Source organism: Podarcis filfolensis (assembly GCF_964270895.1).
Source record: "Podarcis filfolensis genome assembly, chromosome: 2".
In the NCBI taxonomy this organism is placed as follows: domain Eukaryota; kingdom Metazoa; phylum Chordata; class Lepidosauria; order Squamata; family Lacertidae; genus Podarcis; species Podarcis filfolensis.
Genome location: NC_139605.1, coordinates 97819496 through 97834519, shown reverse-complemented (window position 1 = coordinate 97834519; position 15024 = coordinate 97819496). Strand labels below are relative to the sequence as shown.

The window sequence follows — 15024 nt, the reverse complement described above, 5'->3', positions numbered from 1 at the left end:
TATCGCTTTGACATCTGCTGGAAGGGCGTTCCACAGGGTGGGCGCCACTACCGAGAAGGCCCTCTGCCTGGTTCCCTGTAGCTTTGCTTCTCGCAAGGAGGGAACCGCCAGAAGGCCCTCGGCGCTGGACCTCAGCGTCCGGGCAGAATGATGGGGGTGGAGACGCTCCTTCAGGTACACTGGACCGAGGCCGTTTAGGGCTTTAAAGGTCAGCACCAACACTTTGAATTGTGCTCGGAAACGTACTGGGAGCCAATGTAGGTCTTTCAAGACCGGTGTTATATGGTCTCGGCGGCCGCCCCCAGTGAGTCTAGCTGCCGCATTCTGGATTAGTTGTAGTTTCCGAGTCACCTTCAAAGGTAGCCCCACGTAGAGTGCATTGCAGTAGTCCAAGCGGGAGATAACCAGAGCATGCACCACTCTGGCGAGACAGTCTGCAGGCAGATAGGGTCTCAGCCTACGTACCAGATGGAGCTGGTAAACAGCTGCCCTGGACACAGATTTGACCTGTGCCTCCATGGACAGCTGTGAGTCCAAAATGACTCCCAGGCTGCGCACCTGGTCCTTCAGGGGCACAGTTACCCCATTCAGGACCAGGGAATCCTCCACACCTGCCTGCCTCCTGTCCCCCAAAAGCAGTACTTCTGTCTTGTCAGGATTCAACCTCAATCTGTTAGCCGCCATCCATCCTCCAACCGCTTCCAGACACTCACACAGGACCTTCACCGCCCTCACTGGTTCTGATTTAAAAGAGAGGTAGAGCTGGGTATCATCCGCATACTGATGAACACCCAGCCCAAACCTCCTGATGATCTCTCCCAGCGGCTGCATGTAAATGTTGAAAAGCATGGGGGAGAGGACAGAACCCTGAGGCACCCCACAAGTGAGAGCCCAGGGGTCTGAACACTCATCCCCCACCACCACTTTCTGAACACGGCCCAGGAGGAAGGAGCGGAACCACTGTATGACAGTGCCTCCAGCTCCCAGCCCCTGAAGACGGTCCAGAAGGATGTTATGGTCGATGGTATCAAACGCCGCTGAGAGATCCAGCAGAACTAGGAAACAGCTCTCACCTTTGTCCCTAGCCCGCCGGAGATCATCAACCAGTGCGACCAAGGCAGTTTCAGTCCCATGATGAGGCCTGAATCCCGACTGGAAGGGATCCAAATGGTCCGCTTCTTCCAGGCGTGCCTGGAGTTGTTCGGCAACCGCTCGCTCAATCACCTTGCCCAAGAATGGAAGATTTGATACTGGGCGATAGTTGGCCATCGTGGCCGCATCTAAAGATGGTTTTTTAAGAAGCGCTTTAATAACCACCTCTTTCAGCGGGTCTGGGAAGGCTCCCTCATGGAGAGAAGCATTCACCACCCCACGAAGCCCATCGCCCAGTCCTTCCCGGCTAGCTTTTATAAGCCAGGATGGGCAAGGATCCAGGAGACAGGTGGTTGGTTTCACTCGTCCAAGCAGCCTGTCCACATCCTCGGAGGTAACAGATTGGAATTGATCCCACTCAACTTGACTAGACAGAACTCTAGCACTCTCCCGCCCCGGCCCTGCTCCCACGGTGGAGTCTACTTCTTCCCGAATCTGAGCGATTTTATCTGCAAAAAACTTTGCAAAATCATTGCAGGAGAACATGTGGCCCATACTGGGCCCCGATGTTGCAGGTGGTTCCGCTAAATTGTGAACCACCTGAAAAAGTCTCCTGCTGCTGTTTTCTGCAGATGCAATAGAGGCGGCGAAGAAATTCTTCTTCGCCGTCACTATCGCCACTTGGTAGGCTTGACGTTGAGCTCTAACCTGTGTCCGGTCAGATTCGGAATGAGTTATCCGCCACCGGCGCTCTAGCCGTCTCAACGATTGTTTCATTGCCCTCAGATCCGTGGAAAACCACGGGGCTGTCCGGGCTCCATGCAATCAGAGAGGGCGCTTCGGAGCCAAACAGTCAATAGCCCTGGTTAACTCCACATTCCAGCGGGCCACCAGGGAATCAGCTGAAAGGCCATCAACATGGGATAAAGTATCCCCTACCACTCTCTGGAAACCATTTGGATCCATTAAGTGGCGGGGGCGGACCATCAGAATTGGTCCCACCTCCCTGCAGAGGGGATGGGTCACAGAGAAGTCCAGTTGCACCAGGAAGTGATCTGACCATGGCACTTCTTTCGTTTCGCTTTTACTTAGTGTCAGATCACCAACATCCATAGAGGTAAACACCAGGTCCAAGGCATGTCCGCGGCTATGGGTTGGGCCAGACTTATTCAGGGACAGCCCCATGGAGGCCATGCTTTCCACGAAGTCCCGAGCGGCCCCTTGTAAGGTCGTGTCGGCATGGATGTTAAAATCCCCTAGGACGACCAAGCTAGGTGTCTCCAGGAGAACATCCGCCACGACCTGAAGCAGCTCGGGCAGGGAATCCTTGGTGCAGCGGGGAGGTCGGTACACCAAAAGGAATCCTGTACTGCCCCTATTGCCCAACTTCCAGAGCATGCACTCGGAAAACTGGGTCTTCCCAATAGGACGCCTGGTGCAAACTAATGACTTCCTAAAAATCACTGCAACCCCCCCTCCCCGCCCACATGACCTGGGCTGCTGTGCGTAAGAGAAACCTGGTGGACAGGCAGCGGCAAGGACAGGCCCATCTGCTTCATCCAACCAAGTCTCTGTTACACATGCCAGGTCAAGTCCTCCATCCATGATCAAGTCATGGATGGCAGTGGTCTTATGAATCATTGACCTGGCATTGCACAGCAGCACCTTCAGGTCATGTGGGTATCCCTTGCTGATTCTAGTATCCATCCGGTCAAGACCAGACCCGGAGGCAGGAATAGTCCTCAGACAACGACTAAACCTGCCCCCTCTGTAATGACATGGTCTAGTCTTAGCGTAACTCCTCCTCCTACCCGTGATCACTGAGATCGGTTGCCCCAGTGCATCCCCCCCTGTGGGACATGCCCCAGCCATTTTGTGGGCTGGGGCCCACTCCCCGGCAGCCCTGACCCCTCCCCCTAACAACAAAATAACACCTTAAACAAACAAATAAAACCAATAAACAATACAAACAAAAAAATGTAAAAATTACAAAAACATCAAAATAAAAAATAATTCCCCAAACCCAACCAAACATCCATCCCACCCCCACCCCCACATACAAAAAATCCAAAAGAATTTTTTTAAAAAAAACATTTAAAAAACACTCTGTGCCCCTCCGGCAGTAACAACTGTCCTAGTGAGGCCTGTCAGGCCCCGCCCTGGGCCAGGTGGTAAGTGGTAAGAGCAGGGCCCTCAGGCACTCACTCAGGGGAGTCCTCCTGGGCAGCGGCAGCAAGCAGTCCTTGTGAGGCTTCAGGCCCCGCCCCAGGCCAGGTGGTAAGTGGCAAGAGCAGGGCCCTCAGGCACTCACTCAGGGGAGTCCTCCTGGGCAGCGGCAGCAAGCAGCAAGCAGTCCTTGTGAGGCTTCAGGCCCCGCCCCAGGCCAGACGGTAAGTGGCAGGAAGGAGCAGGGCCCTCAAGCACTCACTCAGGGGATTTGATATGAATCAAATGCAAGAAGATCCAAGCTGTTCTTGCTTGTCTTCATGAGGCACAGAGCCCTGAGAAATGGCAGGCTACTTGTTACACTCAGCTGACAACTTGCCATTGGTGGTAAAGGCCCAAACTGGTTACCATTTTACAGATTATTGGTGGATTTTGCAATTCCGAAGCAGGGAGACAATGGTTTTTGATGACAGAACATTTCCATGATGTGGAATATCTTGGGTCCAGTTGGTATTGGGTGTCCTTTGCCCTCTGTACAATCTGCTGTGCCCATCATTGCCCCTTCCCTATCCCCTTTAGAACCATTTGTTTCCTCGAATTACAGTGGTACCTTGGTTCTCAAACTTAATCTGTTCCAGGAGTCTGTTTGACTCCCGAAACCATTCAAAAACCAAGGTGCAGCTTCCAATTGGCTGCAGGAGCTTCCTGCACTCAATCGGAGGCTGCGTAAGCTGCATTGGATGTTCGGCTTCCGAAAAATGTTTGCAAACCGGAACACTCAATTCTGGGTTCGCGGTGTTCGGGAGCCAAGCCATTCGACTACCAAGGTAACACTGTACTCTTTCACCGACTCCCAATTTCTCTACAGATAACGCTCTATGATGCTTTCATGTCCCTATTACGGCTCTTCAAAATTACCCCCAACCTTTCCCATCTACCAGTTTCCTCAACCCCAAGGTGTCCATCGCAACACTGGTTTTGCAGTCCACAGCAGCCAGCCTCAGCTGCAGCCCCTACTCTCCTCCTCTGTTCTAACAGCATCAGGGCCACTTCAGGCAACGTGCAATGCATGGAAGAGATTGGCCCATAACGAAAGGATATGCAAAGCTAGATGTGGAAGAGGGAGGGAGGTGGTTGAGGATGAAGACAGGTGACTGCAGAGGTTTGACTAGGTTCAAACTCTTTCCTGGTTCTGTTTTTGTGATCTGGATGCAGGAGTGAATGGCTGAAACAGCACTGCTCCAGGTAGACTGGAAGAGGTAACCACTCTAACCATGTACACTGCAATGGTTTCACTTGCACGAGAACTTCTGCTCCTATAACTGGAAGAGGAAAGTGTCTTGTTCTAAAGTAACTCATGATTTAATGCATTCACATACCAGCCTGTAGTGTGGTGAGTGACTCTGACTCTTCACTGTATTCGCTGTCACCAATATCATTGGTTGCCTTGACCCGGAATTTGTAGGTAGTGAAGGGTTTCAGCCTGCAAAGGGAGCACATGGTACTTGGCTTGTTTTTGGAAGAAAACCACAAGATGCAAACAGATGTACAGGTCTTGCTGTATTCTGCCACCTGCCAAGCCACTGATTTTTAACACGTTCTACCTTGAGACTAACAAGCTCATTCCCAGAAAAGCTATCTTAATACTAATGGCTAGCCTTGATTCCAGACTCAATGGCTAGCCTTGATTCTAATGGCTAGCCTTGATTCCAGACTCAATACCACTCAGGCAGGAAATTTCAGTTTGGACCGGTGGGAATCTGAGGACAGCTCTGTGACTGGAAGATTTGCTCCAGATCCACTCACATAACAGTCGTCCTTGTCAATGCCACCTTCTTTTCCAAATAAACGTCTCCTTTCATTCCACCCATTGATTTCTCACCTGTTGACTATGAAGGATGTGGTGTTGTGGTTCACAGAGGCAGAATGCAGCACCCATTTCCCATCAGGAAGTTCCCGTGTTTGTACAGTGTAATACCGGACAGGTGAGAGCCCATCACTGCCCGGCTCCCAGGACAATAGTACACTTCTTGACTTGACATCTTCCTGCAACACAACTGGCTTGCTGGGAGGTTGGGGACGGTCTGGGGGCAAGAGGGGTACAGATCACTGAAGGCTGGAAACATGGGGTGAAAATAGACATGGCAGTGATAGTATAGGTTTAAGGACAAATATGAGAACCCATCCATCACCTTGAAGAGAGTTTAGTATCAGCTTGAAAGAAACCTGATTTGCACATCAGATCTAGGCAATACCTTCCCTATCTGACTCTAACCTAGATCGAGTGAACACAATACTTGTTAGTTTACAAACCAGAGAAGCTGAGCTCCAGCATGAGACCCAGAGTGTTCATTGGGTTCCCAAGAATCATATTCTCTTCTCCTTTTTAAAAGTGCTTCCCCCCGACCCCCATGATCAAAAAGGAGAAACCATCTGTATTTTAATGTGATGCTCTCATGGGCTTCTTTAAACAGAAAAATAATGTGATATTTCAATTCAATGAAAGCGACAGGGCTACATAACCACTCCTGAGTCCTGACTATCTTTTGGCTTGTTTTCTGATTCTTTGGGAGGCAGTGGGGGGGGGATTTGCTCCTGGAGAAGTACATAAGCTTCAAATAGCCCCATAGAAGCATAAGATTGTGTGTGTGTGTGTGGAGTTCATTCATGGGCTGATGATGAGAGACCTCTTTTTGGTATTTGGTACAGTGTTTTTGTGGGTGGTGCTGTGGTCTAAACCACAGAGCCTAGGGCTTGCCGATTGGAAGGTCGGCAGTTTGAATTCCCGCGACGGGGTGAGTGTGCGTTGTTCGGTCCCAGCTCCTGCCCACCTAGCAGTTCAAAAGCACGTCAAAGTGCAAGCAAATAAATAGGTACCACTCCGGCGGGAAGGTAAATGGCGTTTCCATGCGCTGCTCTGGTTTGCCAGAAGCGGCTTAGTCATGCTGGCCACATGACCCGGAAGCTGTCTGCAGACAAACGCCAGCTCCCTCGGCGTATAGAGCGATATGAGTGCGTAACCCCAGAGTTGTCCATGACTGGACCTAACGGTCATGGGTACCTTTACCTTTTTATGGTGTTTTTAACAGAGGCCTTAAAATCTTGTGCCTGAGAGATATAGTGACTCAAGTAGTAAAAAGCAGAGGTGTATAAAATAAAAAAACTTTTTAAAAAAATCACAAAACAGCATGGGGTTGGTGGAGGGTTGTATTATGGACTCTAGCCAATGGGTGCCTTTTAGACACATGAACCATCGCATTCTATGCAGCACTCATAATCATACTAGATGAGTGCAAAGGGGGAGTTATGGGCACTAACTCCAGAGGGCCAAGCTCTTTTGGCTCCCCAATGTTCCTTATCATCAGGGGACGGAGGAGGCAGAGTGCAGAGCTGAGAACTGCTTCAGTGGCCTGTTTCTCCTCCTGCTGCCATGGAAGGGGGCCGAGCACAAGAGAGGAGGAGCCACCGGCCACTGTATTTGGCTCCACCCTCTTCCTCCTCCTGAAACACGATACACCCCACCCCAATCTTTGGCGCAAGTTGGCGCCTCTGGGAGGAGCCTCCCTAGTTTCTCTATATTATACAAAATTGTCAGGAATGCCCTAATGAACCATTCAATTATTTATACACAAATGACACTTCCAATTAAAAACAAACAAACAAACACCAGATGATGTGCATTGTGGATCTCTGGTGAGCCTACAGAACATTGCTTTTCCAGTTTTGTGAAATCCAGGTCTGGAGAAAACAAAAAGGCTTTCCCATCCAGCTGTAGCTTGAGAATCTAAAATCCATGTAGATTCATTACAGACCAACCTCCTCTTTATATCAGGAAAGTGCATTAGCTTAAGGTCAGCATATTTTGGCGAATGAGTTAGAAGCCTGAGGCCCAAACCAGGTGTGGCATGGGACTTATTTGATCTGAAAGCAGTTTTGGAAGTCTGCAAGTCGAAGCAGATGAAGAGCTGTATGCTTAACCATTTTTGTCCAGCTGTTCTTTCATACAAAATCCCTCCCTCCCTCCCCAACTTATTTTCCCACTCACTTAGGTGCCGGGGGGGGGGGGTGAATGTAGCTTTATCTCAGGAAGAAAAGGAGCTGTGGGGTGGGGGCAGAGCAATTTTGAGTGGAAAATGGCCGAAAGGAGGTGATATCTGTCATTCCTCTACTCAAAACTGGCAGCACCAAAAGATTAAGACCTCCCTCTCCCCCCCAAAAAACCAACTAGAAGAAAGACACACATGACTGCATATCACAAGCAGTAAAGGCCTGAGGGGGTACAATTCTGACAGAACTACTTCATACTATGAGTGCGCATGCCATATTTTTTATGCTCCATCATAAAAGAACTGCTCTGCATCTAGAAAACTAGTGCATCAGCGTGGTGTGCTAGGTGGTGTGCAGGAAGCTTTCTTTAAAAATCATATGGATAAGTACTAAAAATATGGCACCGCCACCTAACATGTGAAGTGGAAGAGTCCAGAATTCTACTTTCTCTATCGGCATTCGGTGTCTGCAATTTTGTAGGTGCTCAACCACACTGGCCTTGATGCATTGCATGCATTTTAGAGCTTTCCTCCCAATTCCAGGCATGTTGTCCCTTCCTGGGAAAAAATTACCTCTCTTCTCTGTAGTCACCACCAACGCTTCTGCTGCCTCACCCCAGCCCTTCCGGGTCTGTGCTGTGATACGGAAAAGGTAGGTCGACTCGGGTCTGAGACCAGTAGCAGTAAACTGCCTCGCGCTGGGGTTGAGAACTTCCACGCTGGCAGAATTGGCGGTGGTGGTGTTGAGGCGGTGAGTGATCTGGTAGGCTGCATGCAAGAGGAAGACAAACCCAAACAGGAAATGATTGGGGAGAGGACACAATCCCCATATCCCGACTTTAGTCCAGGAGGAAGTAGATCAGAACCATGGAAATGGTTTTAGGAGAGGTTACGCATGGCTGGCGCAGTGGGCTGGTTTCCTTTATCCTCTCCATTCAAGGTTGGCCCAAGATGTTTCAAGCACTGGAGGCAAAAAGGTCCTGCGGTTGCCCCCATAATGGGGGGGGGGGGTTAGGCTCTGCAAGGGCTTCCCTCCAAGGAAAAGCCTTGCAAAGCCTCACCACCCTGCTGGTTATCTGTGGGAGATTTGGCAAGGGCCTCTCCTCTTGCCAAATGTCCCTTCCCACTCAGCGGCGAGGCTTTGCAAGGGCTTCTGCTTAAGGGCCTCTCTCCTGTGTTTCTGTCAGCTGAGGCAGCTGCTTCATCCCGCCTAATGGGTGGACCGGCTCTGCCTCCCATAATTCCTCTAGTGCAGGCATGGCCAAACTTGGCCTTCCAGATGTTTTGGGACTACAATTTCCATCATCCCTGACCACTGGTCCTTTTAGCTAGGGATGATGGGAGTTGTAGTCCCAAAACATCTGGAGGGCCAAGTTTGGCCATGCTTGCTCTTGTGGCACTGAACTGACATTGAGAATTGTAGACAAAAGTTGGGTGGGGAGCCACTCTGGTCTACAATCTCCATGGTACGTAGGGGTTGCCTGCTTACCCAGAATGATGCCATTGGGAGCAGCAGGTGGCTGCCAGATTAGCCGTACAGAAGTTGTTCTTACTTCAGGGAAGAGAATGCCCACTGGGGGCCCAGGTACTGGAACACAGGAAGACAGGGAGGGGTGCACAGATGAAGTTTAGAAGGAACACATACATTTCTGTGCACCTAGCCAGAGAACAGACTTTTAATGCAAATACATACATAGCCACAGGGTGCACACACACACACACACACACACACACACACACACACACACAGAGAGAGAGAGAGATAAACATATGCTGCGCTTAAGGTGACACTCCCTAGTCTATTATTTGAAGACTGGGACGTGTTTAGGGACATGGAGCTGTTAATCTTGCAGTGTCATGACTCTAAAGCAATCACCACTGCGGTGTACCCATCTAGCATCGTGGCTAAAGCATAGCACTACCGATCGAGGAAGTCGTTGGTTCAAATCTTGCCTTTTCCATGAAGCCTCAACACCCTCCCTGCAATATGAGGGCAGTAATACTAATCTAATGTACAAGTTCGTTGTAAGGACTGAAACAAAATTAAGTACACGACGTACTCTAAGCACCTGAAAGCAGTCTACAAATGCCAAGTATTATTATTATTTCAGCAAATGCTATTAGAACTCCATACAATCATAGAATCATACAGCTGGAAGGGACCCTGAGGGTCAACTAGACCAACCCCCCACCAATGCAGGAATTCTGCCCACAGCCATCCCTGGGTGGGCTCGAACCACCAACGTTCTGGTTAACAGCCAGACGCACTGACCCATTGTGCCACTGGCTTTTCATGTTGTACAGGACTGAGTTTGTCCTCAAATAGTATGTGCTATAAGGCTTAGCCTTTCTTTTTCATTTGCTTTCCAAAGACTTTCAATATCTCACAGACCACCCTGTTTTCCCCATCCCTTCTCTCCCAGAGTTAAGCTTTCCTTCCACCATATGGGTTGCTGTTGGGACACCTACCGTCATCGAGTGTCCGTTCCAGGATGGGCGGATTGCTGGGCACACCATCGCCGATGCGGGTGAAAGCCAGCACTCGGATCTCATACAGAACATACTTGCCCAAAGCTGTGAGCTGGGCACTCCGTGAAGCGTTGCCCTCCACCAACCAGAACTGAGCCCGTGTGTCCGAGTCCTTCTCTTTATACATGACCTAGAAGAGAACAGGGACAAACCGTGGAGGGAAGGAAGAGACAGTGGCTCAAATTAACACTGCGGCCTTCAACAAGCGGAAAAAAGCTGCATTGTGCTGCCATGTTGCAGACATATATACACAGAGCACGTAGCTTGGATGACCAGCATTGGGCTGCTGTATATTAGAAGCCACAGAGTCTAGGGCTTGCCAATCAGAAGGTCAGCGATTCGAATCCCCGCGACGGGGTGAGCTCCTGTTGCTCGGTCCCTGCTCCTGCCAACCTAGCACGTCAAATGCACGTCAAAGTGCAAATAGATAAATAAGTACTGCTCCAGCAGGAAGGTAAACGGCGTTTCCGTGCGCTGCTCTGGTTCGCCAGAAGCGGCTTAGTCATGCTGGCCACATGACCCGGAAGCTGTACGCCGGCTCCCTCGGCCAATAAAGCAAGATGAGCACCGCAACCCCAGAGTCGTCCGTGACTGGACCTAATGGTTAGGGGTCCCTTTACCTATATTAGAAGTACCAGATATTGCTTGGCATGGCAGTTAACGCAGGTAGCTCCCTCCGCAAAGAAGCTTGCCCCGCCCTCAAAAAGGTTGAGAAAATCTGGGCCAAATACCTCAGCCCAACACCAGTCGAGAGAATGAGTTACAATGGCAGAGGCAGTTGGTGAACAGGTTCACAGGATCATAGTAAGCTGTGGGCTGGGACAGAAGGGCCTAGCTGAGGCCTGTGACAGTGGGGGCCTGCAGGTAGAGACCAATGGGCCAGGCCGCTGAGGAAGAAAAGGAGACTAGCTCTGGAATGATAAGGGGGCTTCAAGCTGGGGCTGATGAGGGACCGGCAGATTTTAGGGAGCGGGAAGGTGGGGCAAAAGAAAAGTCAGTATTTCACTGCATTCCCCACACCCACCTTGTAGCCCAGAACCAGCCCGTTTCGGTCAGCCTCTGGGATGTCATTCCATCGCACCAGCATAGAGGTAGAGGTGGTTGCCAAAGCTGATATGTTGGTGGGTCCAGACGAAGGCACTGCACGCACAAAGAGAAGAACCAAGGGGAGTCAGTGCTTCACCAATGAGCTTCTCTGCGATGGCTCTGCGGGAAGCAGGTCACCACAGCAGAGCCCTGAGCCCCATGTTCAGAGTTCCAGACCAACCATGGGAGGCCTGCACAGACTGTCTCAAGGGCCTGGTGGAGAAGGTACCTGACTCTCGGGTTCTCCCCACCACGGTCTGGCTCCACGGCCCGGGCCCGATGGCATTGAAAGCCTGCACCTGCACACGGTACTCCGTCCATTCTTCCAGGTCTTCAATGGTGAACTCACGCTCTACACGGTCATGGATGGTGTTGGCCAATGTGCGGCCACGCCCGTCTAGGCGTGAGTAGCGCAACCGGTAGCCCACTGACTCAGGGCTGCCGTTGTACTCCGTCTCTGGCAGAGGCTGGAAAGAAAGGGAGCCTCGTTGTTGGCCTGCAGCTGAGTCCTTTCCAGAATCCTCGCATGAAAAAAACAAATCCCATACTGTTTGAGTGAATTTCTTTGCCTCAATGGATATGGGACAGAGACCATACTGGACCTTGTGGTACCCTCCCAACACCCAATTCCTATCTCCTTGCCCTCTGTGCACAAATAACATGCATCTAAAAGGCATGGGCTAGAACTCCTGAAAACTCTTTTAAAGCAAACTTCAGTTCTGATTTGAGGTGATTGCACCACAGATTGGAGCAGAATTCCACCACTAAAGTTTGGCTTAGCACAGAATTTGGTGGCATCTCTATCTGGGACAAGTACTTAGGGATTCTCCTGTTGCTGCTGGGCGAAAGACAGTTGTCATTTGCGTTAAGGAAACAAGAACTGAGTAGACTGTATTGATTCAAAATGGTGCCCACCATGAGACAATTGGTGTTACATAGGTCTTCCTATTTCCAGTAGGGCAGTTAGCGGTAGAATTGACCTGTAGGTCTATATCGTTAAAGATGGATAGGTACATCCCTGCCCTAGTTGTTTTATACCTGCCACCATCAAATCTAGCCTCAACTGGAGCTATTCACCCCATCTATCTTCCTGTTAATTTCAGATCTATCCTACAGAATTTTGGCTTGCCTAGTAACCAATGAGCAGCCCCAGGTTCATTAACTCTGTTTCTCCCCCACCTCCAGAAACAATGATGAGGCCTAGTGCCTTTCTGAGCTACTGCTCACCATCCATCTCAGCCAGAGACTGGTTTCGCTGGCTGTCCGCAGTGTAATATTGGCAGGAGATACATCAGGTGGGGCTTGCAATGTCTGGATCCTGCGGGAAGGCAGGCTGGGTGGGCTGGTGCCAACTATGTTCACTTGTCGCATGCGGAAGCTGGGAGGAGAGAGGAAATGGATTAGTGTTGGAAGGAACTGCAAGGTGGCATAGGAATAGCCCACCCTGCCTAAAACACACACACAAACACAAATAGGACTTTGAACACCCCCACTTGCATGCCCTGAGAGGCCTGCATTGGCTCCTTTCCCTTCCGTGCACTGCCAGCAGGAGAGCTACTGGGTGTGTTGTCACAATCTCTGTTGACATACAAACATGGCTTAATTAGGCTGGCATTACACGCCATTCCTTTATCCTATTAGCTAATGCATTAATTTTGAGGGAAACGGTAGAAGGTCCTTAATGACACCCACAAGCCTCATCCCTTCTCATTCCCCAGTTTTAGCCAGACCACAACCCTCCTGGTTGTAGCTTTCTAATACTAGCAGATGAGAGTGTCACAAGAGATTTGGGGCCGGGTTCCCCTTTGCTTTCCTGTCTTTTGAGCTCCTTCTCATGATGCCTTTTACCTCTTCAACTTCCGACACCTCCTCCTAGTCATCTGCCTCTTCTCTCTCTAACCACTCATTGTCATCCCACCACCAACCCCCAGGCTCTGCGAGTTCTCCAGCTGGTTCCTCCCACCATTCCTCTGTGTCCAACCAATCCCTGACAGCAGGATGCCTCTGAATCTGAGTTGCTACAGAGAAATAGTAAGAGGTTGTTGCCTTCAGACCTTTTTCTGGGCTTCCTGGAAGCACCTGGTTGGACATTATGGAAAGGAGGATGCCGAACTAGATGGATCTTTACTCTGATCCAGCAGGGCCCTTATGTTTTTATGCATGCTCAACCCAACACCATCCTTTCAATCTTCCCCAAAAGCAGCACTCACCTGTAGTATGTGTAGGGATTGAGGTTGGGCACCTCCATGGAGCGGGCATCTGGCTCATTAGACAGCTGGTGGATGAGGGTCCACTCCTCGCTCTCACCAATCTGACCCACCTAGGGAAAGGGCAAACAAGATAATGAGCAGGACTGGGCAAGCATCATTGTTGCATATAGTACGGCCAATTTCTCTGCTCCCTGACAGTGTAAAATGTATTAGCTAAAGCTGTAGAGTTTGGTGTGTGTTGTCAGAGACTGAAGAGCAGGACACTTTTTGCCTGATGTGTTTACACCATCAGTAAAAATAACCTCCACAGTCTACCTCATGGATGGACCAGCCCTGAACCTCCGCCTTCTCTTAGTTTGTGAGATTTCACTAGACATTGCTCATATACTTACTGCAAAGCTCTTTTTGCAGCAAGGATTAGAAACTATTTTAAGAAAATAGGAGAAATTTTCAGGATATCAAATATATTTAAGTATCAAATGATGTGCTTCTCAAATAAGATTGTGGATTACGCACAATACGCAGTCCTGCTTATAGCTCATATTTCCTGTTATTCGACACACTGTTCTCTCTGTATCCAAACTGCCAGGCTCCTCCCTTGCCTTCTGCTACTGCAATTCCACCCCCCCACCCCACAGATGCCTGAAATTAAGCAAAGTCAATGCATGCAAAATTAAAATTTTAATCGTATTCTCAGTGGAGGATGTTGGCGCCCTGCCACTGAGTTTACGTGTCTCCTGATGGCAGAGATGCTTCTTTAACTTTAATACGACAGTTGCTATCCTAAGGGCTAAAAAGAAGAAGAAAAGGAATGAGAGAGCTTCCTCTGCTGCTGGCTTCTCCTACCGTCAGATGTGTCCCTTTCCAATGGCTTACCTGAGCCTCCACTTGCCACCTGGAAATGGATGTCTTGCCATCGTAACCAGGACGGAACTGAAGTGTGACTGAGCGGGGACCAATGTTGGAGATGCCCAGGTTCGATGGGGCTCCAGGGAGCTCTGCAGGCAAAGAGAAAGCAAAGATGGAACTTGAATATCTACAGCCCATGGATTAGAGGCATTGGCTCAGCCATTCTTTGTCCTTCTCAGGATGACGGCAGCACACAGTGGCCAAATCCTGCACTGAAGAAGAACTCTCCATCTAACAAGCCAGAGCAGGAGAAAGCACCACTTGATTATGCAAAGTCGAAACTGTAGTATGCTATGAGCTGCTGGTGGCAGTGGTGATGGGGACTGAGATGCAGTGAACCAAAAAGGTCTTTAGGATGGAAAAAAGGCAGCCAATACAGATTAAAGAAGCTACATGTGCCAAACACTATAGTTGAAGGGCAAATATCCATCAACGTCTGTTAGGATTTTACGTAAGCCAATGCTGGCTAGTGTTATTAGTATAAGTCACATGAGATGTCTGCGAAGAGTGTGGGAACGGAAGACTGTCTTATCTCTTCTGTCTGAGAGTGTTATTGGACTGTACTTTCACTTTTGCTGTATGCTTTTTTTCCTGCCAGAGTTTGGAGGGCACAGACGTGATTATGGATTCTCTGTATATATTGTGAATAAAACGTAGTTTAGATCTACGGATGTTTCTGTCTTCTTGCTGTGTGATGCCAGAAGACTTGTGTCCACTTTTCATACAAGAAGTGTCGCAGAGGGGCACTCTGGAGTGAAGGGACATGCCATTCCAGAGACGTGCCTACTGGGAGACGCTCAGAGGTACTGGGGGTCTGCCGTCCCCCCAGGAGCGTTTACCCTTAACAACGTCAAGTGTGGCAATCCAACCAGGAGGAGAGGGGAAGGTCAAGGCTAAGAATCTTGCTGAAAATGCTTTGCATTGGCAGAAGCAACCATTGTGGATTTGTTACACTGTGTGCTTCTAAAGGTACAAAGGTACATTGT

The 15024-nt window shown here is 49.7% G+C and overlaps 1 protein-coding gene across 11 annotated transcripts in view; it reads right to left on the bottom strand.

Moving 5' to 3' along the window:
- Positions 1-15024, bottom strand: part of SDK2 (sidekick cell adhesion molecule 2) — a 363930-nt gene that overhangs the window by 31213 nt on the left and 317693 nt on the right. For all 11 annotated transcript variants that reach the window (XM_083598508.1, XM_083598512.1, XM_083598514.1 and 8 more), the window contains exons 22-31: positions 14006-14127; positions 13130-13239; positions 12147-12297; positions 11149-11386; positions 10858-10973; positions 9774-9963; positions 8794-8892; positions 7878-8072; positions 5141-5342; positions 4638-4741 (exon numbers count right to left, since the gene is read on the bottom strand). In XM_083598508.1, the coding sequence (XP_083454634.1) occupies positions 4638-4741; positions 5141-5342; positions 7878-8072; positions 8794-8892; positions 9774-9963; positions 10858-10973; positions 11149-11386; positions 12147-12297; positions 13130-13239; positions 14006-14127 (1527 nt within the window). The remainder of the gene's footprint in view (positions 1-4637; positions 4742-5140; positions 5343-7877; positions 8073-8793; positions 8893-9773; positions 9964-10857; positions 10974-11148; positions 11387-12146; positions 12298-13129; positions 13240-14005; positions 14128-15024) is intronic.